Raw genomic sequence first — 25711 nt, 5'->3', positions numbered from 1 at the left:
GACGTCGCGCTGTCAACATGTAAGATGGCGGCTCATCACAGGCAGAATGCAGCTGGGCGCAGGAAAGTCCAGGTAAATGTACAGTATAAACGCTAACCCCAGACAGGAGCTCGGGCATGGGGGCACGGTGCTGCCCTACGCCTCAGCCTGCGTGCTAATGTCGAGCACAGGTGCAGGGGAGCTGCAGAGTGGCGTCCTCCTGAGACAGCGCAGTGATTACTGCGAGGGGCAGGCTCCGTGCGCTGCCGGTCTCTCTCCCTGCTGGCTGCTTCCACTGGGATGGATCGGTCAGTGAAGCACATCTGTAAAGAGCTGATCCAGACAGGGGCTGATATCACTGCGCGAACACGAAGTTATCAGATGTGTAAAAAGACACGAAATAACGGTGGATTGCAAAAGGGCCCGGGTCCTGTTTTTTTTTTAATTGTAGTGGGTAGGTCATGCAGTCGTACAGCGGCAGCCGTGTTTAGATTGAGTCAAGGCAAAACATCAGCCATCAGCATGTTGTGTTCTTTTCATTTTGGCAAGCGTTATTTGCTGCGTCCGTTTCCTGTACCGTGACCGGTTCGTTTAGTAAGGTTTGTATGGGGCTCGGTGCTGCTGTAGTACTGCATATATACCTTGCAAGTACCTGGTCCAATGCACTAAACACTTCATTACTGATCGGAAAAAATCCAATAATAATAAGAAGAGTTCTGTTGTGGAATAACTCCCTTGGACTGGTAACCTTTCAGTTTTTATATTAAACGTTTTATTCATATAATGCAATTACCGCTACTTCACAGTTTCATGTTTATTCAGGTCGTCCGTGTTTACAGGGAAGTGCTGCATATTTAATTGGATACAGTTGTATAGTTTTGCAAAGTTCAGAATGTGGAGTCAGTTGGCTATCAATAAATAGGAACCCCCCTGGTGTAATGACTAAGGAGAGAAGGCGACTTGCCAATCTGTGTCAATGTAGCAAATGCACTTGAGTTATTTTTTTACCATTAAGCCAACACTGATATGTCCCTAACACAGACAAACAATATATATATATATATATATATATATATATATATATATATATATATATATATATATATATATGTGTGTGTGTGTGTATATATATAATCACATTACACCAGTGTATATAGCTGAAGAAAATGCTGATTGTTAAAAAGTCCTGCTCGCACTGTTTCTTCATCTCTTAAGATTATGCTGTGTATCCAATTCTCTGTGTAAGCTTGTGATTAATATTGCTGTATTCTGTTAGAATGATCTGTATTACAGTATATAATTCCAGGTAGAAAGTGCTACTGTGCAATGATTGTTTAAGAGATATTGCTGTATACTGTACATCAGCATTAACAGTGACACAGAATATACCAGCGCATTGTGGTGTTAGGATTTCTAAGTAGAGTTTAAACATCATGCAGTTTGTATGTGTGTGGTTGCATTCAGTGCGAAAAGACCTAGGAATCCATGTTTTGTAGAACATTGGTTAAATGCATGGTCATCTACTGTAAGTTCACAAAAAGTAGAGTTTGGGGATGCATAGGGTATTTTTTTATGCTTGTTGAAGGTTATTTAGAATGAAGGATTAACCTACATGGCAGCTATTTTTGTAAGTGCAGATAAAGATGGTCCTTCCGATGGAGGATTAAGTAAACCCTGTCTGTTCTATGCCTTGCAATTTGGATTTTTATTTTTATTATTTGGGGAGTGCTGAGTATAATTTGAATAAGCGCAGCACTGCCCAGGTACATAAAACACAGCAACTGTAAATGCAAGCCCTCAGTGACACTGGGTCTGTTCCTATACCTTCAGGGTAGGTCCATCATTTCAGGCATACATTTCAGACACTTTAAAGATGCAAGTAATCATGAAGAGGGTTTTTACTTGGGCATAGTCATCCAGTTGGGGCTGTAATTCAGATAGAAGTAATCCTCAGCCAGACTGGGTCTCTGTTTAAATACCTAATGAAATGTTAATGTTTAGTACTGTTGCCCTACACTGGCTGGCTTCACGATTAGAGAATGTCTTTAAGAGCCACCATGCATATCTCCCAGCATGCATTGTTTGACTGGAAACTGGTGTCTGAAGGTTTACTGATTTGAGCCGCTGTACAGTAGCATGCCTTTTACTTGTCCCTATACATTGCACAAGTCTGCAGGCTCTATACATCAAACTTGTGCTTTTCACTTGTATTTTTTCTTCTTTTTTGCAAACATTGCCGTTTGATTTGTGCTAATAGTTAATGCTGTAAGAAGGACAATAGAAATATTTGCTTGTGGTTTGTCATGTTTGTAATAAGCAACTTTGTGATATTGTTTTTAATACATGTTCATTTTACTGCTAGATTTATGAGACTGGTTTCCTGCGGTAGTACTGTATAGAATGAAAGGAACATCAAAACCACCCAATGTCTCATTTTTTAAGTTATTTGACGTGCTCCCTCTGTCTCTCTGAACGTTTCTCGGTTGGTTGACGTGCTCCCTCTGTCTCTCTGAACGTTTCTCGGTTGGTTGACGTGCTCCCTCTGTCTCTCTGAACGTTTCTCGGTTGGTTGACGTGCTCCCTCTGTCTCTCTGAACGTTTCTCGGTTGGTTGACGTGCTCCCTCTGTCTCTCTGAACGTTTCTCGGTTGGTTGACGTGCTCCCTCTGTCTCTCTGAACGTTTTTCGGTTGGTTGACGTGCTCCCTCTGTCTCTCTGAACGTTTTTCGGTTGGTTGACGTGCTCCCTCTGTCTCTCTGAACGTTTTTCGGTTGGTTGACGTGCTCCCTCTGTCTCTGAACGTTTCTCGGTTGGTTGACGTGCTCCCTCTGTCTCTCTGAATGTTTTTCGGTTGGTTGACGTGCTCCCTCTGTCTCTCTGAACGTTTCTCGGTTGGTTGACGTGCTCCCTCTGTCTCTGAACGTTTCTCGGTTGGTTGACGTGCTCCCTCTGTCTCTGTGATGTGTGTCTAATCCACTTCACTGCTGTGGTGTTGCTGCAGGTGTCCTATGTAATACGGGATGAAGTAGAGAAATACAATCGCAATGGGGTGAACGCACTGCAGCTGGACCCCACATTGAACCGGCTGTTCACTGCCGGCCGAGACTCCATCATCAGAATCTGGAGTGTGAACCAGCACAAGGTACTGTAGCTGTCTAGTGCTCACTCCCATAGCTGTGGAGAGGGGTGCTGTAAATACTGTGTATTATTGCTCTTTTGGTCAATTGAAAACACTGAAGTTGTAAATACTTTTGCTAAAATAGCCAGGAGCCTTTTTAACAGAAAAATAAAATTGCCTTACCTTAAATATATAATAAGACAAACATACGGCTGTAGTTGGGTTGGAGGCACAAAGCAAAGCTGAGTGACTGCCTTCAACCAACAAAGCCATGCTAATGCAACACAGCACACAAGTGCTGGAGTGTGTTATCTCACCGACAAAGAAAAAAAAAGATGTATGTATATGGAAAAAATAAATAAATAAAAAAAGACAATTTCATTATATGTCCTTATGCTTTGGAGAAAAAAATATTCCCTCAAACAAGGTTCTGTTTGTTGTAAGCATTAAACTGGAAGTTTGTAACGTTTCTATTTATTGTAATTAATTAAAATGAAAGAAGCCTCCGTGCTGGTCTCAATTTCTCCATAAACAGAGCTGACATGACCCGCAATGTTAGCCTTGTTAGTGATCAAGCATTTTAAAAATACCAATATACATTTTTGTTGATCATGAAAAGATACAGAAAAGGAGGCAAAGACAAAGATCACTATCCATGCCTTACTGCCGCTGACCTGGAGAAGCCAATACACAAATATATTATTGGCATTTTAAATGCTTGATCACTAACGGGCTGCCATTGCAGAGCAGCACTGAGGCTAACAATAATATAACAAAGCTAGAAATTGAGCAGCCGAACTGAAGCGTAGAATTCTCGTAACAGACCGTTTACATTTTCAAGACAAACTCTTTTTAAGTTGATTTACCATTTCTTTTAGTTTTTTTTATTTCATTAAGTTGTTAACTTGTTAGAACTCCGTGTGTCTGTTTGTTTTTTTTTGTTTGTTATAATTCTAGCCACTTGTCTACTGTCATGCCTCGGAAAAGATCAAATGTGACGAGAGGAATATCAATCATTTTTAAAAACTGTAAAATACCCCTCGAAACAATGTGTATGAGTATTGCAAGTTTAATATGTCGTATATTGATAATTTATTAATCAAACTTCTTGTCTTGTTTCACAGGCGTTTATTACATTTTTTATTGTGAAACACTAACATGTCTTTGCCGTGAAATGCGCTACATAAAAATAATTTGATTGATGACTACAATGTGTAATGAATTAAAGTGTATAGAGAATGTAGAAACTGCTATATTTCAGAAATACACACAGTACTTAGCTGGATCAAACTGGTAACTGCTAACGTCAGTGTGGTTATTTAAGTATAATATGGTTGGTAACACTTCTGTTTTTTTTTTAAATTGTAGCAAGACCCCTACATAGCATCAATGGAGCATCACACAGACTGGGTCAATGACATCGTACTTTGTTGTAATGGAAAAACTTGTAAGTATTTCACCCTTTGAATGTATCAACACTGTTCTAACAGTATATGCTGTACCTGTTGGTAATATAATGTGATGTGTTTACTCTGAAAGCATTTGCATGGACAGTATAATAATAATAACAGCAGTGTTTATTAGGGTCTGTGAGAGGGCGGTGGAATTCACTGGACACAAACACAAGGTTCAAGTTGAACACCCCACAGGGGTGTACTTTATTAAATTCACCACAAGGTGGCAGTGCTCTGCTGAATACCCGCATACCAACAATGGTAAACGGGGCCAATGGAGAGTGCACGCACACACACAGGTGCGTCAAAATAATAGTCCAGACGAGAGGCGAAAGCAAAAAGAGAAAATAAAACACAATAATAAAACTACGAACAAAAGGTTGCTGCTTCAGCAGTGTTCCCCCACCGTTGCTACCCGTACGGCTCGGGTCTTCAGCCTGTGTCTGCTCGCTACTCCTCTACCTAACACTGTGTGGGGATGCCCAAGGTTTCCCCGCTAACTACACACGTTCGCCCTCGGGACTGTTCTGTTCGGTCTCGCCTTTATGTTTGACCAGAGCTCCCGCTGTCGTTCTCCCAGAAGGGCGGACCTGAGGAGTAGCAGAGCATTATTTTTATAGGTCAAGCACCACTCAAGACCCGCCTCTCAACCACTAAGAGAGAAAGAGAAAGAGTGAGCCCTCTCCCAGCCTCCCCGTGTCACTGCCATGATTGACAGGCGGGCCCTTCGTGGCTCCCGAGCTCCCCCTGCAGGATCATGCACGCACCAAAGAGCCAGTACAGGACCCCCCTGTTACAGGGTCCTCTCGTCTGAGGGATGGCAGAAGCACCATGACTAGGCAGCTCCCTGTACAGCCACACATGTTTAGTTACTTTGAATAGCAGTTCATTCAGCTTGCACTGTGCATCAAGGGCTCTAATAATCCATTGCAAAACATGACTACCCTTCTAAAAGTGTACCGTGGTATTTTTGAAGTTTTACCATGCATGATTATACAGTGTATTTACCACAGCTTTCTATGTTTATTAATGTCCTTTACCATACCTCTCTATTCATTACTATGCTGACCTACTCTTTACCATGCTTTCACTGTGCAGTATTACTAGGGGTCTACTTAGATCGTGGTAAATTACCGTATTTTTTGCGGGTAGGTTATGGAATAAAGGATTTCGCTTACGTTTTGCATACCTGTATACACATTAAAGTAGAGAATATTTCAGAGCACTATAAAGCCTAAAAATAGTTGCTGTCATTTGTTAAAGGCAAGCATGAATCATCCCCCAGCTGTTGCTGCCGACATTCTCTGTCCGGTGTGGACCTGCCCACACACTGAGACTCTACGCCTGCATCCACTCAATTGGTTGGAAGTTATACAGATGTGGAAATCGATTAGGAACAGTCCCAAAACTCGGTTACCCAAGGGCATCTGGCATACGTTAATAAAGGCAACGTATGCAGCACGTTTGTTGTCATGTTATTTGTCCCGTCCAATAATTCATTCATTAGTACTTCGTCAAATCAAAGAAAACGCGCCTCTTCTGGTCTAAAATTCTAACTGCATTTAAAAAGTAAGCAGCAGGTTGTTTGAAGCGAGGTGGCTGTGCTAGATCATACCTGTAGTACTGATTTAACTTGGATATAACCGACAGGAATAGCCTACTTATTGTCTGCACTGACTTTCCAGTTTGTTTTATGAAAGCTGTTAATTTTACTTTTTGTTCAGCAGCCTCTGTAATAGCCTTTCATTTAATGTGTGATTCTGACTGAAGCTAAATAGCGATTGACAGTACTTTCTCCAAAGACACATTACATGATGTGCAAAACAGTTTCCTCCATCTGCATGTACAGTAAACAAGAATGTTAATCGCTTTGTTTTGTAAATGTTATTTGTCCAAGGACGTTTTTGTTTTTTTTGTTTTTTGCACAGGACAGCGAAGGAATAAAAAGGCCTGTCTACAGAAGGAAGATACATAGTTTGCGTCTCTTGCGTTGTGCAGTAGTTCATTTAACGACGTTTCTTTTTTTTTTTTCTCTCCGTACTTGTCTGGTATGCATTGACCCCTGAAAGAGGTGAATTTCGCGGTGACCCCTCAATTTCCCGATTTTCTGCGAAATCGCGATTTAGGTAGACCCCTAGTTATTACACTTTGCAATGCTTTTACTTTTGGCAAACTTTTATAAGGGTAAGGTACAAAACCCACCAATGGATCAGCTCAAGTAACCTCTGAATACATTTGAATTGAATGCTATTGCCTTAATGACCTTGCTTTATTCCTATTTATTTTGTAGTAATATCCGCTTCCTCAGACACCACTGTCAAAGTCTGGAATGCACACAAAGGATTTTGCATGTCAACACTGCGGACACACAAGGTAAACTAAACTATATATACTGTGTGTGTCTCTGTCTGTCTATCTATCTGTCTCCATCTAGCTATCTGTATATCTGTCTGTCTGTCTATCGATCTATCTGTATATCTATCGATCTATCTATCTGTATATCTGTCAATCTATCGATCGACCTGTCTGTCTGTCGATCCATCGATCAAAAGTGTTATTTTTTTTGGATGTACACAGAAGGTTGTACACAGCTGAAGGGCTTTTGTCTGAAACGTCCTGAAATAAATAGTTTCAAGAAGATCCACTCACAATGATTTCAGATGTAAGGGAGGATGTCAAAAATATGATTGCAGGTTGTACACTTCACTGTGTAGAAATGTTTAAAAGCATGTGCCTGTGCTCTTGTTTTTGCAGGACTATGTGAAAGCGCTGGCATATGCAAAGGATAAAGAGGTGGTGGCATCAGCAGGGCTGGACAGACAGATATTCCTTTGGGATGTAAATACCCTCACAGCACTGACTGCCTCAAACAACACGGTCACCAGTAAGTGTCTTAGGGTAAATAATCCACCAATTAAAGTGCATCGTTTAGATTCAACTGAAGCCATTGTTTATATAGGCCACCCACCTTCAGGGCTTCAGTATGTTTAGCGTGCTGCCTGCACGTCATGCATGTAAACTGTACCCTTGCAATGAAATCCTGGTGCAGATTAGTGCATTGTCCCTCTATTGTAAGTAAGAACTGCTGACCCTTTAATGCTGCTTGCTGACCCTCTTACAGCTACTAGTATCCCCTGGTGTGTCTTTGTTTTAGACCATTACAGATCAGAGCAATTTGATGTAAGTGGTGTGAGTTTAGTCTGGGTGTTATCAAAAAGCTTTTTGTGAGAAATCGGAGTTCTAAAAGGACGTTCCAGTTTTTGAGTGGTATTAGTAATAATGTTGTTCTTCTGATGCAATGAAGCATTTTGCTTTTCTAAGTAAGCGCTATAGGTAGTAGGGAAATTACTTTGCAGACATTATGCACCCAGTATTCTTTTTTTTGTAGTGTATCTTTGGCTGTTGTATTTGTAGGTTTCTGGTGTCTGCTATAAGGACCCAATGTTGATCCCAGGGCATTAATGCTAAGGCAGAGGTCACTAATCCCTGATGATGGGATTCTAGGTGTTACAGTAGGGCTCAATTAGACTTTGCCCTGTGAAGTGAGCCTGGTACCATGTCATCACCACCCTACTTTTTTTTCGCCTGCACTACCGCCAGGTTTCAGACACAAAGGAGACAAATGTATTGTTTTCACTGAAGCAATATTTCATCAAAATTGGGTCTCTAGGGCAGGAGCAAAGCAATTTCACAGAACCCCATATTTTAAAGAAATGTGCTATTAATAAGTCCAGCGTCTGTATGTGTGCGTATGTGGGTAAATGTGTTGATGTTTCTGTGCTGCAAGCACAATTTTTAACGAATACGAAAATGAATCCAGTAAAAGTAAGCAACATTATTTAGATGGCCTAGGTTTTGGAGTGTCTCTTTCGTAAATGTCTTTAGCCCAAGCTGTGCTAACCACTGAGTTTCTGCCAAAGAAGTTTAGTAAGCCCCGTCTCATTCTCGTAGACCTAAGTAGATCCTCACTGCTAACCCTCTTGACTGCTCTGTCACAAAACCGCTTCCTCCCTGAAGAAGTTTACCAAGCCCCTGTCCCATGCTGGCAGACCCAAGCCCATGGCCCCTGTCCCATGCTGGCAGACCCAAGCTCCTGTCCCATGCTGGCAGACCCAAGCTCCTGTCCCATGCTGGCAGACCCAAGCTCCTGTCCCATGCTAGCAGACCCAAGCCCCTGTCCCATGCTGGCAGACCCAAGCTCTTCCCATACTCTCTTGACTCATTCTCGTAGATCCTCACTGCTAACTCATTCTCGTAGATCCTCACTGCTAACTCATTCTCGTAGATCCTCACTGCTAACTCATTCTCGTAGATCCTCAATGCTAACTCATTCTCGTAGATCCTCACTGCTAACTCTCTCGACTCATTCTCGTAGATCCTCACTGCTAACTCTCTCGACTCGTTCTCGTAGATCCTCGCTGCTAACTCATTCTCGTAGATCCTCACTGCTAACTCATTCTCGTAGATCCTCTCTAACTCTCGACACATTCTCGTAGATCCTCACTGCTAACTCATTCTCGTAGATCCTCACTGCTAACTCTCTCGACTCGTTCTCGTAGCTCCTCACTGCTAACTCGTTCTCGTAGATCCTCACTGCTAACTCTCTCGACTCATTCTCGTAGATCCTCACTGCTAACTCTCTCGACTCATTCTCGTAGATCCTCACTGCTAACTCTCTCGACTCATTCTCGTAGATCCTCACTGCTAACTCATTCTCGTAGATCCTCACTGCTAACTCTCTCGACTCGTTCTCGTAGATCCTCACTGCTAACTCTCTCGACTCGTTCTCGTAGATCCTCACTGCTAACTCTCTCGACTCGTTCTCGTAGATCCTCACTGCTAACTCTCTCGACTCGTTCTCGTAGATCCTCTCTGCTAACTCATTCTCGTAGATCCTCACTGCTAACTCTCTCGACTCGTTCTCGTAGATCCTCACTGCTAACTCTCTCGACTCATTCTCTTAGATCCTCACTGCTAACTCTCTTGACTGCTCTGTCACGAAACAGCTTCCTCCCTGAGTGGGAACAAGGACTCCATCTACAGTCTTGCCATGAATCAGATGGGAACAGTAATCGTTTCCGGGTCCACAGAGAAGGTTGGTTTCTTTTCAGCTTCTTCGTTTTAAACTGGCAATAGACGCTATAGACCAGGTTTAACAGGTATAATGCATTTATAGTTTAGGACCTGAAATGACATTTAATTCATTTACTGAAACGATTGAGAACATGATTGGAACAAAGACCTGGTTAGGAATCGCCCAATCAGGGATTTGCCCCTACCTGATTTAAAACCTCAATGTTTGATGCAGCTGGTTTCGTTTTTGTTGAAGACATTTTAAAGAAGTCGGGCAGTTCTATGCAGTTTGTGTTCAATCATTTACTGGAAGCAAACTAAATCAGCTGCCAGGTTCCTAAATGCAGTGTACAGGAAGTGCATCAATCGGGCAAACTGTGTTTGTTGTTAAATGCTAAAGATTATGTAGACATATGTAGACACTATTCATTCAGAAATGGGAATGTTCACAGGAAACTACATATTGTGTACATTGTACGGAAATCGTGAAAACAGTACAGCCTTGAGCAGGAGTATTACCTAGTGTTATACAAGGATAACGCTTGCGTACAGAATGTGTGAAGAACATAGCCTGCAGTACATTTACATGGATCTCTTGCTTGCTAAAACAACAGGTTCTGCGAGTGTGGGACCCACGGACCTGTGCAAAGCTAATGAAGCTGAAAGGACACACAGACAATGTAAAGTCTTTGTTATTAAACAGAGATGGAACACAGGTGAGTCTCTGAGAGAACCGTGCAGGTAGAGTGACATGTCCACCTTTTAACTAATTCTGTGTACTGTGCACCAGCTTCATGTTCTAACCAAACGTAGTTTAGTTTTTTTTGTTTTTTGTTTAAAAAAAAAAAAAAAAAAGTGAAGTTTGCACAAACATGATCTCTATGTTAAATAACAAACTTTTCCTGCATTTAGTGGTGCAGAAGAAATCCTGAATTCCAAAGCATGTTTTTAACCAGGGCTGGCTGTTTCTTACTATAAGAATGAGGGGCAGCATTCTGGTTTCAGAGCACTGTCTCACTCCTCCTCTTGGAGCGGGTGCAGCCTCTCTCCATGCTGTGATTCTGGTTTCAGTGCACTGTCTCACTCCTCCTCTTGGAGCGGGTGCAGCCTCTCTCCATGCTGTGATTCTGGTTTCAGTGCACTGTCTCACTCCTCCTCTTGGATTCTGGTTTCAGTGCACTGTCTCACTCCTCCTCTTGGAGCAGGTGCCAGTGTACACAGGAGTGTTAAAGAGAATAGAGCAGGTGGTGGAGCCCCAGCTGGTCTTTGATATATCAAGTGCAATCAATCCAGAAAGTCGTGGTCATGTTACTGTTTTTACTGGCCTGAAAGTGAATCCTTACTATTTAAAAGTGTTTGTTGACCGAAACAGAACAAAACCCCGGTGAAAACCCTCGTAAAGACTTTTCTTGCTGACGATGCTTAACTGAATAATCAAATTATCAAACAAAAGTTAAAAGAACACAATGTGCTTACCTGAGTGTGGAACCACAGCTGGGAGACGTCGAGTGCATAGCTGAAAAATAAACCAAAAAAAAAACTTATGATTTGATATTAAAGAATGTGTTATCGTTTGACTTGTAAACAAAAGGCTTATTGTTTAAAAACAGGAAAAGCGATGGGTGTAGCGAGGTAAAGCTGAAAGGAAACTTGTATTTATTTACTGGTAAAGTTGTAAGGGAGGTTTGGCATGCACGTACTCTTCATGGGGACGGCACGGCCAGGAGTCCCAGGTTACTAAAGGGCCAGGCAAGCACACCTTCACAAGTAGAAGGGGAGGCTTCGACCTTGGAAGATAAAGGGAAAATGTGTTTTTTAACTTTGCTATCGGAATAAACAGCTTCTGGATAGGTTTGTAAAATATCTTCTACAAAGTAAAACGAAAACTATCTGCTGTTTATTCTAAAATATTACATGTATTAGTTTAGATTGTTCCAGGGTGGAGGAGCCTAGCTGGGTAGCCTGCTATAAGTACCTCCTGGGAGTTCATTTGAGTGAGAGACTCTTAGTAGCTCTGAGCTGAGAGAAGGGTGTTAAGCTATTGCACCTTTAGTCAGTAGAACATTGTTGGTATCCATGTTTTAATTCATTTTGCTGTGTATAGATTTGTATTGGCTCTTCATTAATGAATTGCTGTTCTTCACTGTACAGTCTGCTGCTGGTCATATTGCTCCTCTTTACTGTCTGATTGTGATCTCTTGAGTTTGTTTAACAGCAATCCAGCACTGTGTGCTGCAGGAAGTACGCGGCAGCCCTTGCTAAAATACATAAAAACATAGTTTGTGCTTTAATAGAGCGTTGCACTGGGGTAATAGCAGGGCTGTGGCAGGCGCTGGCTGCCCCCATGACTGAAATGCCTGTTCTCCATGGTGCAGTGCTTATCAGGCAGCTCCGATGGGACAATCCGCCTGTGGTCCCTGGGCCAGCAGAGATGTATAGCCACGTACCGAGTCCACGATGAAGGGGTCTGGGCTCTGCAAGTAAACGAGGCTTTCACCCACGTTTACTCAGGAGGACGGGACAGGAAGATCTACTGCACAGACCTGCGCAATCCAGACATCAGGGTGCTCATCTGCGAGGAAAAGGCACCGGTTCTGAAGGTAAGGAGCTGATGGGTGCTTTTAGACAAGTCTGATGCCTTCTCTCTGCTCCAGTTCAAGTACTGTAAGCAATGGCCATTTCAGAGACTTTGTCAAGTAAAACTGGCGTTCATTGTACTGAACCTAATACCAGGCACGAGAAACTGTTTTTAGAAGGCAAGCAAGGCTTTTTAGCATTTAATCGCACAAAACGCAGTATCTGTAATAGATACACTTTAATTAAATAAATACCATAAATCATTTTTTAAAAATATATATTAATACATTTGGTGAAACAGCAATGTAAGTGTTCAGCAGCTGAATATTTGTGGTTACTATTTACAGTTTCATGTACAGGACTTGAATATTTCATAAGTTTCCCCAAATCCAAATTGTTTGTCCTACAATTACAACTGCCCCCCCCCCCCCCCCCCCCCCCCCCCCCCCCACCCCCCCCCCCCCCCCCCCCCCCCCAAACCTCTGAATTAAGAAAGTGTCTTCCTTTAGTGTCTTCACTCTCCTCTTGTTGTTTAGATGGAACTGGACAGATCTGCAGACCCCCCTCCAGCTCTCTGGGTGTCCACCACAAAGTCCTCCGTAAACAAATGGGTAAGTACAGAGACGTTCTTAACCCATTAAGTGCCATTGCCCTCCTTTTAAGACAGGCTACTTTGTTTGGAGCATTTTTAACTGGCATCTACCTGTTACTTTCGTTCTGTCTTATTATTCTAATAGCTCACTCTAATTTTTGTTCATGGTGCATTTTTCTTTAGTCCCTGAAAGGTATTCACAATTTCCGAGCATCTGGTGAATATGACAATGACTGTAGCGCTCCCCTGACACCCCTGTGCACACAACCTGAACAAGTGATCAAAGGTGAGCTGTCTGAATTACGGTCCAGACCCCCAGATTCAACATGTACACATTACACAGCGTACCCACTGTATATAGGGGAGAGGTCACAGTTAAATGAAGGGCTTCCAAGGCACTCTGTAAAGTCAATTAAAGGGGCAGTTGGATCTGACAGCTGTCTGGGGCTGCTGGGTTAAGCCTGGAAGAATTAACCCGTCCCTTGAGAGCTTGAAGTCAAATTAATTTATCAGCAAAACCTTCTGAGATCAAGGTCTCCTAGGGGGTAGTGTCCTGGGATAATAGATGACATTCAGTGGCATTAGTCACCTAGTTCAAACTAGGTGACTAATGTGGATACTAACCACAAATAAGTATGCCATAGGTATTGAACTGTATTATCCAGTGTAATGTCATAACATGATGTAATCGCATCTTTTCTTGTGTTTATTTACACTGGAAATAAGTTGGTTTCAAATGCAGAATTATATTTGGCATACAGTTTAAACATATTGGAGAAAAATTGAAAGTGTAGGGCTGAGGATTTATGGAATGTTCTTTTTGTTTGTCCACTAGGGGGAGCTAGTATTATTCAGTGCCACATCCTGAATGATAAGAGACACATACTTACCAAGGACACCAACAACAATGTGGCATATTGGGATGTACTTAAGGTGATTATGATACGGTTCTCTTTATCAGGTTTTAGATTTACAGAGTCGTGGAAGCATGTTGTAATGTGGCATTTCGTTTCTTTAATCAGGCCTGCAAGGGAGAAGATCTGGGAAAGATAGAATTTGATGAAGAAATTAAACAACGGTTCAAAATGGTATATGTGCCAAACTGGTTCTCAGTAGACCTGAAAACTGGGGTGAGTCTTGGTGTTTTCTGTATGGTGTTAAACTGGGGTGAGTCTTGGTGTTTTCTGTATGGTGTTAAACTGGGGTGAGTCTTGGTGTTTTCTGTATAGTGTTAAACTGGGGTGAGTCTTGGTGTTTTCTGTATGGTGTTAAACTGGGGTGAGTCTTGGTGTTTTCTGTATAGTGTTAAACTGGGGTGAGTCTTGGTGTTTTCTGTATGGTGTTAAACTGGGGTGAGTCTTGGTGTTTTCTGTATGGTGTTAAACTGGGGTGAGTCTTGGTGTTTTCTGTATAGTGTTAAATCTGTGTTTTAGCATGAATTGCAAGCTACTGTAGATACCCCAAGTATGATAGATTTACTAACAATGCAGAATGACCGGGTAGCATTTGTTCTCTCTAACCCCAAGCAGCGAGAGCCCAGCCTGGATAATATTCAGTGTAGTGCTGCTCTTGGCAGTCCGGAGACAGACGCCTGTTTTTTGAGGGTAAAATGAAGAGACAGTGTCACACAGTCACTCCGCACTGGTAGGAAGTAGATCATATTTGGGGGACTGTTCATTAAAATCTCTTGCATGTTTTTAAAGAGAAGATGATTTTCTACTCGGAGATACCCAAGTATTTAGTAAGCGAGGGGTCTGAGGTGAGGAAAGACGAACAATACAATCCCAGGTAGGCTTGGTGGTCCAGTGGTTCAAGAAAAAGGGTTTGATACCAGGAGGTTCCTGGTTGAAATCCTGGCTCAGCCACTGACTCGCTGTGTGTGGCCCTGAGCAAGTCACTTAACCTCCTTGTGCTCTGTACTTCAGACAGAGGTCCTATTGTAAGTGACTCTGCAGCGCCCCCTAGTCTCTGAGTCGTTTTGAATTAAAGCGCCTGCTAAATAATAATAATAATCCCCACCCCTAGTGTTTCTGTAAATCCTCTGTTGCTTCCACACTTTAACACATGGATTGCATGTTAAAGGGTCCTGTTTGTTGTGTACTCTGCAGTTAAAGCAAAACTGTTCTCAAGCTCTTCTGGGTTTAGCTGTGACCCCTGTCTTGCTGCACTGTATTCGATTCTCTTGTGTTGGATTTGTTTTATAGATGCTGACGATCACTTTGGATGAGAGCGACTGTTTTGCTGCCTGGGTGTCTGCTAAGGATGCTGGGTTTACCAGTCCAGATGGTTCAGATCCCAAATGTAAGTCACGATGGAGCCGGCACTGGCCCTGGCTCTGTAACTTCTGGATATATAAATTAAGCCCCCCCCCCCCCCCCCAAAACCGCTCGATCTGATATGACATATTCCTTAGATTATGCTACCAGGGATGCTTTGTTTTTCAAAAAAAAACCTTCAGGGCATTGTTCCTGCTAATCTCTCAAGTTGTTTAATACAAATAAATACATTACGCAACCTATTCAAGTGTTGTAGGGTTCTGCTCACGTGTTTCCCTAGCTGGCAGATAGGCTGCTTAGTTCCACTAGGCAATCAGCTGATGCTGAGTTCCTGTGTCCCAGACATCAGGAACACTGCTCCCCGTTGTGGGAAGATAATAGCTTTCCACTTGGCTAAGTGTAGGGAAGCGCCTGGTTGGAGCTGAGAAGATAATTAGATGGCGTGCTGGTAGAATAGAAAGCTTGGAGAAGCCCCCCTCCTATGAGCAGAATGCTTGATTGTCACCCCGGTCACAGGGGTTCTGGCTCTGGTATTGATTTATTGGTTTGTGCCCGTGTTTACAGCACAGGTACAGTCACAGCTCTGCAGTGTAACAGCAGCAGCACTTAGATACTCTTAGATAAAGGGAGACAAGTCGGTATAATCTGCTGTTCGTCGTTCCAGCAAAAGCAGGTCATCAAACAAACGTGCTTCCTCTACCACAGGGGCCACTTCAGTAAGAAATGCCCCTCTGTTTTAACCAGCTGGTCTAGAGATGTGCAGATCATTCAAAAAACTTTGAGAAGAGCAGTGAAACTGGTAGCAATCCCCAAAAATATATATCAACCAGGGGCTAGTTTCACAAAGCAGTTCTAGGTAGCAGTCTGCTAAACACAATTCACTTCCATAATAAAATAAAAACACACTTATCCTTTAATCATATAGACTTGCTGAGCGGATTTCTACTGAGCTTTGTCGTATCTTAAAATAATGTTTTTCTAAGCATACTAAAATATCTTGCTGACTAGCAGCCTGCTAAATGCTGGCAGTGCTTTGTGAAACTGGTATCAGAAGATCAGTGTGTGCAAAGAATCCTGTTGGAGCCATTGAATGAAATGATGCATACAACCACATGTCTTTCCTTCTTTAGTAAACCTGGGTGGGCTGTTGCTTCAAGCTCTGTTGGAATACTGGCCAAGAACACATATCAGCCAAGTGGATGAAGAAGAAAATGAAGTAAACCACGGTGTGTATCTTCAGTTCCACCTGTTTGTTTAGAATATAGCAGATATAAAGGATGGTCTGCAGAAACATGAACCATGCTGACATGATACTTTCCCTGTACCCATAACACAGGAACTAGGAAGGCTGTCTAGGTCATTGTCTCACTGGTCACACACAAGGAGTGTGGTAACCCTTTGACTTGCAGGTCAATGTCATTTTTAGAACAGATCATCCAATATGGAAACCCCTTTTTGCATTACGTACAGATTTGGCTCCTCTTGCTTTTGCTGTAACTCTGGGAATCGGATGTAGGTCAAGCATCTATAAACAGGCCCATCTTCTGCAGGAGTAGAATCGAAGCCATGTTTTACAAACTCGGGTCATGCTTGCCACCTTTCAGTTGGCTCAGAGCCGTGGCTATGAGGATGATTCTGCAGCGGCAGCAGATTTGAAGGATCGCTCACCTTATTATATATTTATTGCATTTATGTAGAGCTTTTAATACAAAAGTATTGCAAAGCACTGTACAGGACATAGCAGAAAAAACAGAACAAACTGCAATACATTTGTATAGCATGTCACACATACAACTGTTACAGTAAAACCCACCCACTAAAACCCACTAAGATAAGAAAGACCTTTTATAAAAGTGCGTTTAGTCTTGATTTGAAAACTAACGGTCCCAGCTTCCCTGAAGAACGTCATCTGTTTTTAGTTCAATGGTGGCAGTTTTAAATACTATGTAGAGTCTTCAATCAGTTCCACCACCACACTTCCTGCTGGGAATAACTTAATAAATCATTTAAGCTGGCGACTTCTAAGTGTTTTAACTCCTCTGGAAAAAATCCAATGGCAACTTTGAGCTGTGCTGTAGAATGGGCGTTGTGTGACTTTGCTTTTGGGATGCTTCTTGCTCGCTACACAATGCACACGTGTGTTCTGTGATCACATTGTCACGCTTGATAGTGCAGGCCCTCTCAATCAGACACACCACATGCTTTGACATCGTCTTACAGTCGGTATGCAGCTGTATTCTACGAGTCCAGTTTGTTACAGGTGGTGTCCAGTCAACATTAACCATTTCAGTGCCACTTTCTTGTAATCTCTGAACATGTTATTTGTACAGAGCACTTGAATTGCCTTTACAAGCTGTATACAACTATTGTCTCAGTTAAAATCATCCTTTTCACTGCTACATTGTAACCTCTGGACGAATCAATCTTTCACATTTCCATATTCCTCATGTTTTGAAGCTATTCAGCCATTCTGTCTGATATGACATACTCGGCGCGACCCGGAATGTTTTGTTCTTGTTTGCAGAAACTCATTTCTTGGTGTGTGGTATTGGTGTTAGTAGTGTATGGTATTAGTAGTGTGTGGTGTTAGTAGTGTGTGGTAGTGTGTGGTGTTAGTAGTGTGTGGTGTCTGGTGTTAGTAGTGTGTGGTGTTGGTGTTAGTAGTGTGTGGTGTTAGTAGTGTGTGGTGTTAGTAGTGTATGGTGTTAGTAGTGTGTGGTGTTAGTAGTGTATGGTGTTAGTAGTATGTGGTGTTTGTAGTGTGTGGTGTTGGTGTTAGTAGTGTGTGGTGTTGGTGTTAGTAGTGTGTGGTGCTGGTGTTAGTAGTGTGTGGTGTTGGTGTTAGTAGTGTATGGTGCTGGTGTTAGTAGTGTATGGTGCTGGTGTTAGTAGTGTGTGGTGTTGGTGTTAGTAGTGTGTGGTGTGGTGTTAGTAGTGTGTGGTGTTGGTGTTAGTAGTGTGTGGTGCTGGTGTTAGTAGTGTGTGGTGTTGGTGTTAGTAGTGTGTGGTGCTGGTGTTAGTAGTGTATGGTGTGGTGTTAGTAGTGTGTGGTGTTAGTAGTGTGTGGTGTTGGTGTTAGTAGTGTGTGGTGTTGGTGTTAGTAGTGTGTGGTGCTGGTGTTAGTAGTGTGTGGTGTTGGTGTTAGTGGTGTGTGGTGTTGGTGTAGTGTGTGGTGTGTGGTGTTAGTAGTGTGTGGTGTTGGTGTTAGTAGTGTGTGGTGTTGGTGTTAGTAGTGTGTGGTGTTGGTGTTAGTAGTGTGGTGCTGGTGTTAGTAGTGTATGGTGCTGGTGTTAGTAGTGTGTGGTGCTGGTGTTAGTAGTGTGTGGTGTTGGTGTTAGTAGTGTGTGGTGCTGGTGTTAGTAGTGTATGGTGTTGGTGTTAGTAGTGTGTGGTGTTAGTAGTGGTTGGTGTTAGTAGTGTGTGGTGTTAGTAGTGTGTGGTGCTGGTGTTAGTAGTGTGTGGTGTTGGTGTTAGTAGTGTGTGGTGTTGGTGTTAGTAGTGTATGGTGCTGGTGTTAGTAGTGTGTGGTGTTGTAGTGTGTGGTCTGGTGTTGTAGTGTATGTGTGGTGTTAGTAGTGTTGGCATGGTGTTAGTAGTGTGGTTCTGGTGTTAGTAGTGAACCCCTCAGTTGGTATTGCCACTGCTTTGTTTTCATATGTAAATGTTTTGTAGTTAACGGTGAGCAGGAGCCCCGAATACAGAAAGGAAATGGGTAGTTCCAGGTGCCGTGTTAGTAGCCGGTCATCTTTGGTGTTAGCAGGTGGGTGGTGTTCAGGTTAGTAACTTGGTCCTGGTGTTAGTAGTGTGTGGTGTTGGTGTTAGTAGTGTGTGGTGTTGGTGTTAGTAGTGTATGGTGTTGGTGTTAGTAGTGTTAGCAGCTCTGGTGTTAGTAGTGTGTGCACCTGGTGTTTAGTGTGTGGTGCAGTGTGTGGTACACAGTCAGCACCTGTGGTGTTGGTGTTAGTAGTGTGTGGTGTTATCAGTGTGTGGTTTGGTGTTAGTAGTGTGTGGTGTTGGTGTTAGTGGTGTGTGGTGTTGGTGTTAGTAGTGTGTGTACACAGTTAGTCAGCACCTGGTTTGGTGTTAGTAGTGTGTGGTGTTGGTGTTAGCACCTTGGTGTTGGTGTTAGTAGCTCTGTGTTGGTGTTATCAGTGTTGGTGTTAGTAGTGTGTGGTGTTGGTGTTACAGTGCATGGTGTTGGTGTTAGTAACAAACAAGTGCTGGTGTTAGTAGTGCATGGTGTTGGTGTTAGTAGTGTGTGGTGCTGGTGTTAGTAGTGTATGGTGCTGGTGTTAGTAGTGTGTGGTGCTGGTGTTAGTAGTGCATGGTGTTGGTGTTAGTAGTGTGTGGTGCTCTGTAGTAGTGCATGGTGTTGGTGTTAGTAGTGTGTGGTGCTGGTGTTAGTAGTGTGTGGTGTTGGTGTTAGTAGTGTATGGTGCTGGTGTTAGTAGTGTATGGTGCTGGTGTTAGTAGTGTGTGGTGTTGGTGTTAGTAGTGTGTGGTGCTGGTGTTAGTAGTGTGTGGTGTTAGTAGTGTGTGGTGTTGGTGTTAGTAGTGTGTGGTGTTGGTGTTAGTAGTGTATGGTGCTGGTGTTAGTAGTGTGTGGTGTTGGTGTTAGTAGTGTGTGGTGTTGGTGTTAGTAGTGTGTGGTGTTGGTGTTAGTAGTGTGTGGTGTTGGTGTTAGTAGTGTGTGGTGTTGGTGTTAGTAGTGTGTGGTGTTGGTGTTAGTAGTGTGTGGTGTTGGTGTTAGTGGTGTGTGGTGTTGGTGTTAGTAGTGTGTGGTGTTGGTGTTAGTAGTGTGTGGTGTTAGTAGTGTGTGGTGTTGGTGTTAGTAGTGTGTGGTGCTGGTGTTAGTAGTGTGTGGTGTTGGTGTTAGTAGTGTGTGGTGTTAGTAGTGTATGGTGCTGGTGTTAGTAGTGTGTGGTGTTGGTGTTAGTAGTGTGTGGTGTTGGTGTTAGTAGTGTGTGGTGTTGGTGTTAGTAGTGTGTGGTGTTAGTAGTGTATGGTGCTGGTGTTAGTAGTGTGTGGTGTTGGTGTTAGTAGTGTGTGGTGTTAGTAGTGTATGGTGCTGGTGTTAGTAGTGTGTGGTGTTGTTTCATATCTCATGTTTATGTGTGTATTTTAGTTTGCATGCAGGTCATGTGGTTCCCTGATTGAACCCCTCAGTCAATATTGCCACTGCTTTGTTTTCATATGTACATGTTTTGTAGTTAACGGTGAGCAGGAGCCCCGAATACAGAAAGGAAATGGGTATTTCCAGGTGCCGCCCCACACGCCGGTCATCTTTGGTGAAGCAGGGGGGAGGACTCTGTTCAGGTTAGTAACTTGGTCCTGCTGCAGCATTACTGACACCTGAAGCAGCGTTTCTACCTTAGTGGATAGCAATGCTTAGCACCTTTAACAAACAAGCAGCTCTGTACACAGCATCAGCACCTTTAACAAACAAGCAGCTCTGTACACAGCATCAGCACCTTTAACAAACAAGCAGCTCTGTACACAGCATCAGCACCTTTAACAAACAAACAAGCAGCTCTGTACACAGCATCAGCACCTTTAACAAACAAGCAGCTCTGTACACAGCATCAGCACCTTCAACAAACAAGCAGCTCTATACTCAGCATCAGCACCTTTAACAAACAAACAAGCAGCTTTGTACACAGCATCCCCTGACTCGTACCCATTGTTCACATTTCCATTGCCTACATGGGCCATAAGTGTGCAGTTTTTATAGAAACCCCCTTTTCAGCAAGCGTTTCTTTTCATTTTAAAAAGTCTGTTTCTGCATGTTTCACTCTCATTCATTTCCCCAGCAGTGTGTTATGGGTCAAAGCATTGGTTATTGACAGGAAGCAAGCCAGTGAAGGGGTAGGACAATGTACACTGTCCCAGTGCAATGAGCCAAGAAGTGCAAGACGTGTCCGAAACATGGAATGAAAACCAAGCACTTTCTTTAACCTAGAGAAGATACCGGCTTTTAAAATGGAAATACATGTTTGCTGAAAGACATGTTTCAGTTAAAACTGCTTCTTTTAGACCTATGTAATGAATGGCTTTGACAGATGAGAGGAATGCAGAGCTCTTTAGTTAGTTAGTTCTTTCGAAGCTTTGTGAAAAGGGCCCAGTATGGACGCAGGTCCTCCCAGTACTTGTTTGAGGGGAGTGTATGGGGTCAGTACAGGTTAAACACATTTGAGCACACTTGAGAACACTGCTCAAGCTCAGCTGCAAGGTGAGAGGATGTTTTCCAACTCAAAAAACCCAGGACACAGAGGAACAAGGAATGGATAAAGTGGGCTACATTGGACCTTGTGTAGAAGAGATGTGTATTCTGAGTCTGGAGCAACATTGTAACTCATGCTAATAAATAGATTGTGTTTAGATATTGTTAGGAAAACAGAGTGTAAGCAGAGCTCACAAAGTTCAGATTCACACCCCCACATTTAGGTAAGATATATAAGACAGGCACTTGAGAATGTGAGTGAGACAAGACCCCAGAATCCTCTCCTGATGAGAGACCCTCTCCGTACCTGAGCTACCTCCCAGAACATTAGGGAACCGATCACTGTCTGATTTCTGTTCATAACTTAGCATTGCACTGTGTGCACTCGTTTCCAGGCGTCAGATTAGTTTCCTTACAGGACTGTAGTTCAGTATTTTTGTAGCAGTCATGTAACACTATAACGTTCTAATGAAAAAATAGGTGAATGGAGGGACTCGCTTTTCTTTTTATCTGTGTGCTTCTTCTCTCAGATTACTGTGTCGAGATTCAGGGGGTGAAACAGAATCCATGCTTCTCAACGAGACTGTTCCGCAATGGGTTATTGACATCACTGTGGATGTAAGTAGACCTCTATTGCTAGAGTCAATCCCATGAGTGCTGTTTAATGGTAGATCACTAGTTTGTGCGTGTGTGTGTGTGTGTGTGTGTGTGTGTTTATTTTAGTACCAGTATTAATGGTGTTCTGCACTTGCTATTGCTATGTATTGCTGCTGTGAATCTAAGACTCTTGTGTGAGTGGCTTTGTCCAAGCTCTTTCAGGCAGCTACAGTATCTGGAGGAGACATCTACCAGCATGAGAAGAGTTCATGCAACAAAATCACAAACTTGGTTTGAATTTTTCATACACTTTAGGTACATATCAAAACAAAATTGCATGCTGTGAATTTAGCTGCCTAAAGAGTCTCCATTGGATAGTAAGCTGTATATTAAAACCGCATCGCACTGGAACTTTAGAGGTTCTCCTCAACATTATACATGCTGTTAATTCAGATGTAGATTTTGTGATCAGTGTCTTCATAATTGAATTGAACAACCTCTATCTCCTCTTTTAACTTGCAGAAAAACATGCCTAAATTCAACAAAATCCCTTTCTACCTCCAACCTCATTCCTCTTCAGGAGCGAAGACATTAAAGAAGTAAGTTGGCTCAGTTGTCAGGACTCTTGTTTCTTCAGTCCAGGATGACAGGCTGGTTTGTAAAGCATGGTGCTGGTTTGAAGCATTAGGATGATTGGCAGATTACCTTCTGCTGTAGATATAGGAACCTTTTCACTAAACTTTTAACCAAGTTACTTAAAGGCTGGTTTGAAGATTACATAGTTTTGTATGCATCGGTTTTTCTATTATAACAAGTTATAAATATTCTCTATGCATTCTCTATAACAGTTAAGATAGGAGAAGGTTTAGTTTTGCCAGAAGGGCATCGTTAAAATAACTGGAAGGAAATGTAGTTAATTAGTAGCATGCTAAAAAAAAATTAACAATGTCCTGCATTTATCTACAGGAAGCTGATTCCTGCACCCCAGGTTATTTATTTTACATTGAATACAACATTGTTTTTGATCAGTGAACGGTCAGCAAGCTGGGAAGTGACTTGGCTGTCTGCTGCTGCAATGCTGAAGGCTGTTTGTTTCACTGCTTTTAGGGATCGACTATCAGCTAGCGACATGCTGCAGGTCAGGAAGGTGATGGAACACGTGTACGAGAAGATTATCAACCTGGACAACGAGTCCCAGATAACCAGCGCCTCCAATAACGAAAAGCCTGGAGAGCAGGAGAAGGAGGAGGACATCGCCATGCTGGCAGAGGAGAAGATTGAGCTGCTGTGTCAGGACCAGGTGTGTAGACATGCCCCTCCCCCTCACTGCTCCTGGCAGAGGAAGAGATTGAGCTGCTGTGTCAGGACCAGGTGTGTAGACATGCCCCTCCCCTCCCCCTCCCCCTCACTGCTCCTGGCAGAGGAAGATATTGAGCTGCTGTGTCAGGACCAGGTGTGTAGACATGCCCCTCCACTCCCCCTCCCCCTCACTGCTCCTGGCAGAGGAAGAGATTGAGCTGCAGTGTCAGGACCAGGTGTGTAGACATGCCCCTCCCTCCCCCTCCCCCTCACTGCTCCTGGCAGAGGAAGAGATTGAGCTGCTGTGTCAGGACCAGGTGTGTAGACATGCCCCTCCCCTCCCCCTCCCCCTCACTGCTCCTGGCAGAGGAAGAGATTGAGCTGCTGTGTCAGGACCAGGTGTGTAGACATGCCCCTCCCCTCCCCCTCCCCCTCACTGCTCCTGGCAGAGGAAGATATTGAGCTGCTGTGTCAGGACCAGGTGTGTAGACATGCCCCTCCCCTCCCCCTCACTGCTCCTGGCAGAGGAAGATATTGAGCTGCTGTGTCAGGACCAGGTGTGTAGACATGCCCCTCCCCCTCCCCCTCACTGCTCCTGGCAGAGGAAGAGATTGAGCTGCTGTGTCAGGACCAGGTGTGTAGACATGCCCCTCCCCTCCCCCTCACTGCTCCTGGCAGAGGAAGATATTGAGCTGCTGTGTCAGGACCAGGTGTGTAGACATGCCCCTCCCCTCCCCCTCACTGCTCCTGGCAGAGGAAGAGATTGAGCTGCTGTGTCAGGACCAGGTGTGTAGACATGCCCCTCCCCTCCCCCTCACTGCTCCTGGCAGAGGAAGATATTGAGCTGCTGTGTCAGGACCAGGTGTGTAGACATGCCCCTCCCCTCCCCCTCACTGCTCCTGGCAGAGGAAGATATTGAGCTGCTGTGTCAGGACCAGGTGTGTAGACATGCCCCTCCCCTCCCCCTCACTGCTCCTGGCAGAGGAAGATATTGAGCTGCTGTGTCAGGACCAGGTGTGTAGACATGCCCCTCCCCTCCCCCTCACTGCTCCTGGCAGAGGAAGAGATTGAGCTGCTGTGTCAGGACCAGGTGTGTAGACATGCCCCTCCCCTCCCCCTCACTGCTCCTGGCAGAGGAAGAGATTGAGCTGCTGTGTCAGGACCAGGTGTGTAGACATGCCCCTCCCCCTCACTGCTCCTGGCAGAGGAAGAGATTGAGCTGCTGTGTCAGGACCAGGTGTGTAGACATGCCCCTCCCCTCCCCCTCACTGCTCCTGGCAGAGGAAGAGATTGAGCTGCTGTGTCAGGACCAGGTGTGTAGACATGCCCCTCCACTCCCCCTCCCCCTCACTGCTCCTGGCAGAGGAAGAGATTGAGCTGCTGTGTCAGGACCAGGTGTGTAGACATGCCCCTCCCCTCCCCCTCACTGCTCCTGGCAGAGGAAGTGATTGAGCTGCTGTGTCAGGACCAGGTGTGTAGATTTTTCCAAGATTCAGTTACAGTGGCTGGATTTAATATGTGCAACAAATCAAAAACTGAAGCAATGAGGTGTTCTGATAAACACATCTCAGCCATTCATGAACATAACGATCCTGTATTAAAGGAACACATATTTGTTGCTGCAGGTTTTGGATCCGAACATGGACTTGAGAACAGTGAAGCATTTCATCTGGAAGAGTGGCGGAGACCTGACCCTCCATTACCGACAGAAATCTATATGAATCAAGAAGGGCCAGGAGTTCCACCACCAGCCTGTACTGTTAATTATTGTAGCGGTTCCCAGCACCGCCCCACACAACCCTGTGTTAGCTGCATGCTTCAGTGAGCAGCCCTGTACAGACCATTTCTAACTATCGAAAAGAGGAAGTTTCTTCCTGCTGTAACATAGGAACATTACAGAGTATATAATGACATTTGAAATCACTACTGTCTGAATCAGGACAGAGAAAATAAGAAGGGGGGGGGGGGGTGCTGTGTACAGTGGATGGATTAAAGAATATTTTCCAGGACAACCCTTTTTTTCTTTTTGAATTCCTAGTTGTCTGTCTTGTATAGAAGGATAGAGCGTCTGATTTTATTAATATTGTTTGCAAGGCTCCGTGTTGATCGCTTGTACACGTCAGCGTTCGCGTTGTGATTGATCAGTAAGCGCACGCTTTCGTGTTTCACTCTGGTTTTTGCAGTACATTCCAGAACACAGTACTTGTTTCTAACATCGTGTTCCACTCCCTGTTTGTGTCTCTTCATATCTGTGAGCGAGTGAAGGATGGGGACATTCAGTAACAGGAAAAAGAAAACAATCCAAACACGTTCTTTTATCGGATACAAGTAACGATGGGCAACGACCTGGCATGTATCACTCCACCTCATCATTACTATTGAAATGCATTCATTCACTGTAGCAAGAACTCTAAAACAACCCCTTAAGCATTGTAGACGGGGGAGACCGAACCTTCTTCACACACCACTTCTATGGCTTGCACTTTCTTTTACAAGATAAAGCCACATAGACCTATTGTTTTCTTTT

The 25711-nt window shown here is 43.7% G+C and overlaps 1 protein-coding gene across 1 annotated transcript; it reads left to right on the top strand.

The window, feature by feature from the left end:
* Nucleotides 1-25711, top strand: LOC121314039 (WD repeat-containing protein 48). Its single transcript, XM_041246823.1, has 19 exons — nt 1-72; nt 2980-3120; nt 4465-4543; nt 6841-6923; nt 7305-7434; nt 9557-9645; nt 10238-10339; nt 11999-12223; nt 12737-12811; nt 12976-13078; nt 13628-13725; nt 13815-13922; nt 14997-15093; nt 16199-16294; nt 20279-20384; nt 21819-21906; nt 22408-22484; nt 22993-23185; nt 24810-25711. Exons 1-19 carry the CDS (start codon nt 25-27, stop codon nt 24903-24905), a joined length of 2034 nt encoding a protein of 677 aa, XP_041102757.1. The 5' UTR covers nt 1-24; the 3' UTR covers nt 24906-25711.

Source organism: Polyodon spathula, chromosome 4, assembly GCF_017654505.1.
Source record: "Polyodon spathula isolate WHYD16114869_AA chromosome 4, ASM1765450v1, whole genome shotgun sequence".
In the NCBI taxonomy this organism is placed as follows: Eukaryota; Metazoa; Chordata; class Actinopteri; order Acipenseriformes; family Polyodontidae; genus Polyodon; species Polyodon spathula.
Note: the sequence above shows the minus strand (reverse complement) of the source record. Positions and strands in the feature narration are given on the sequence as shown.

Coding starts and splice junctions, on each gene's coding strand:
- LOC121314039 (XM_041246823.1), top strand. CDS start 25: ATGGCGGCTCATCACAGGCAGAATGCAGCTGGGCGCAGGAAAGTCCAG. Junction 13,726..13,814: donor CATATTGGGATGTACTTAAG/GTGATTATGATA, acceptor TTCTTTAATCAG/GCCTGCAAGGGAGAAGATCT. Junction 15,094..16,198: donor AGATGGTTCAGATCCCAAAT/GTAAGTCACGAT, acceptor TTCCTTCTTTAG/TAAACCTGGGTGGGCTGTTG.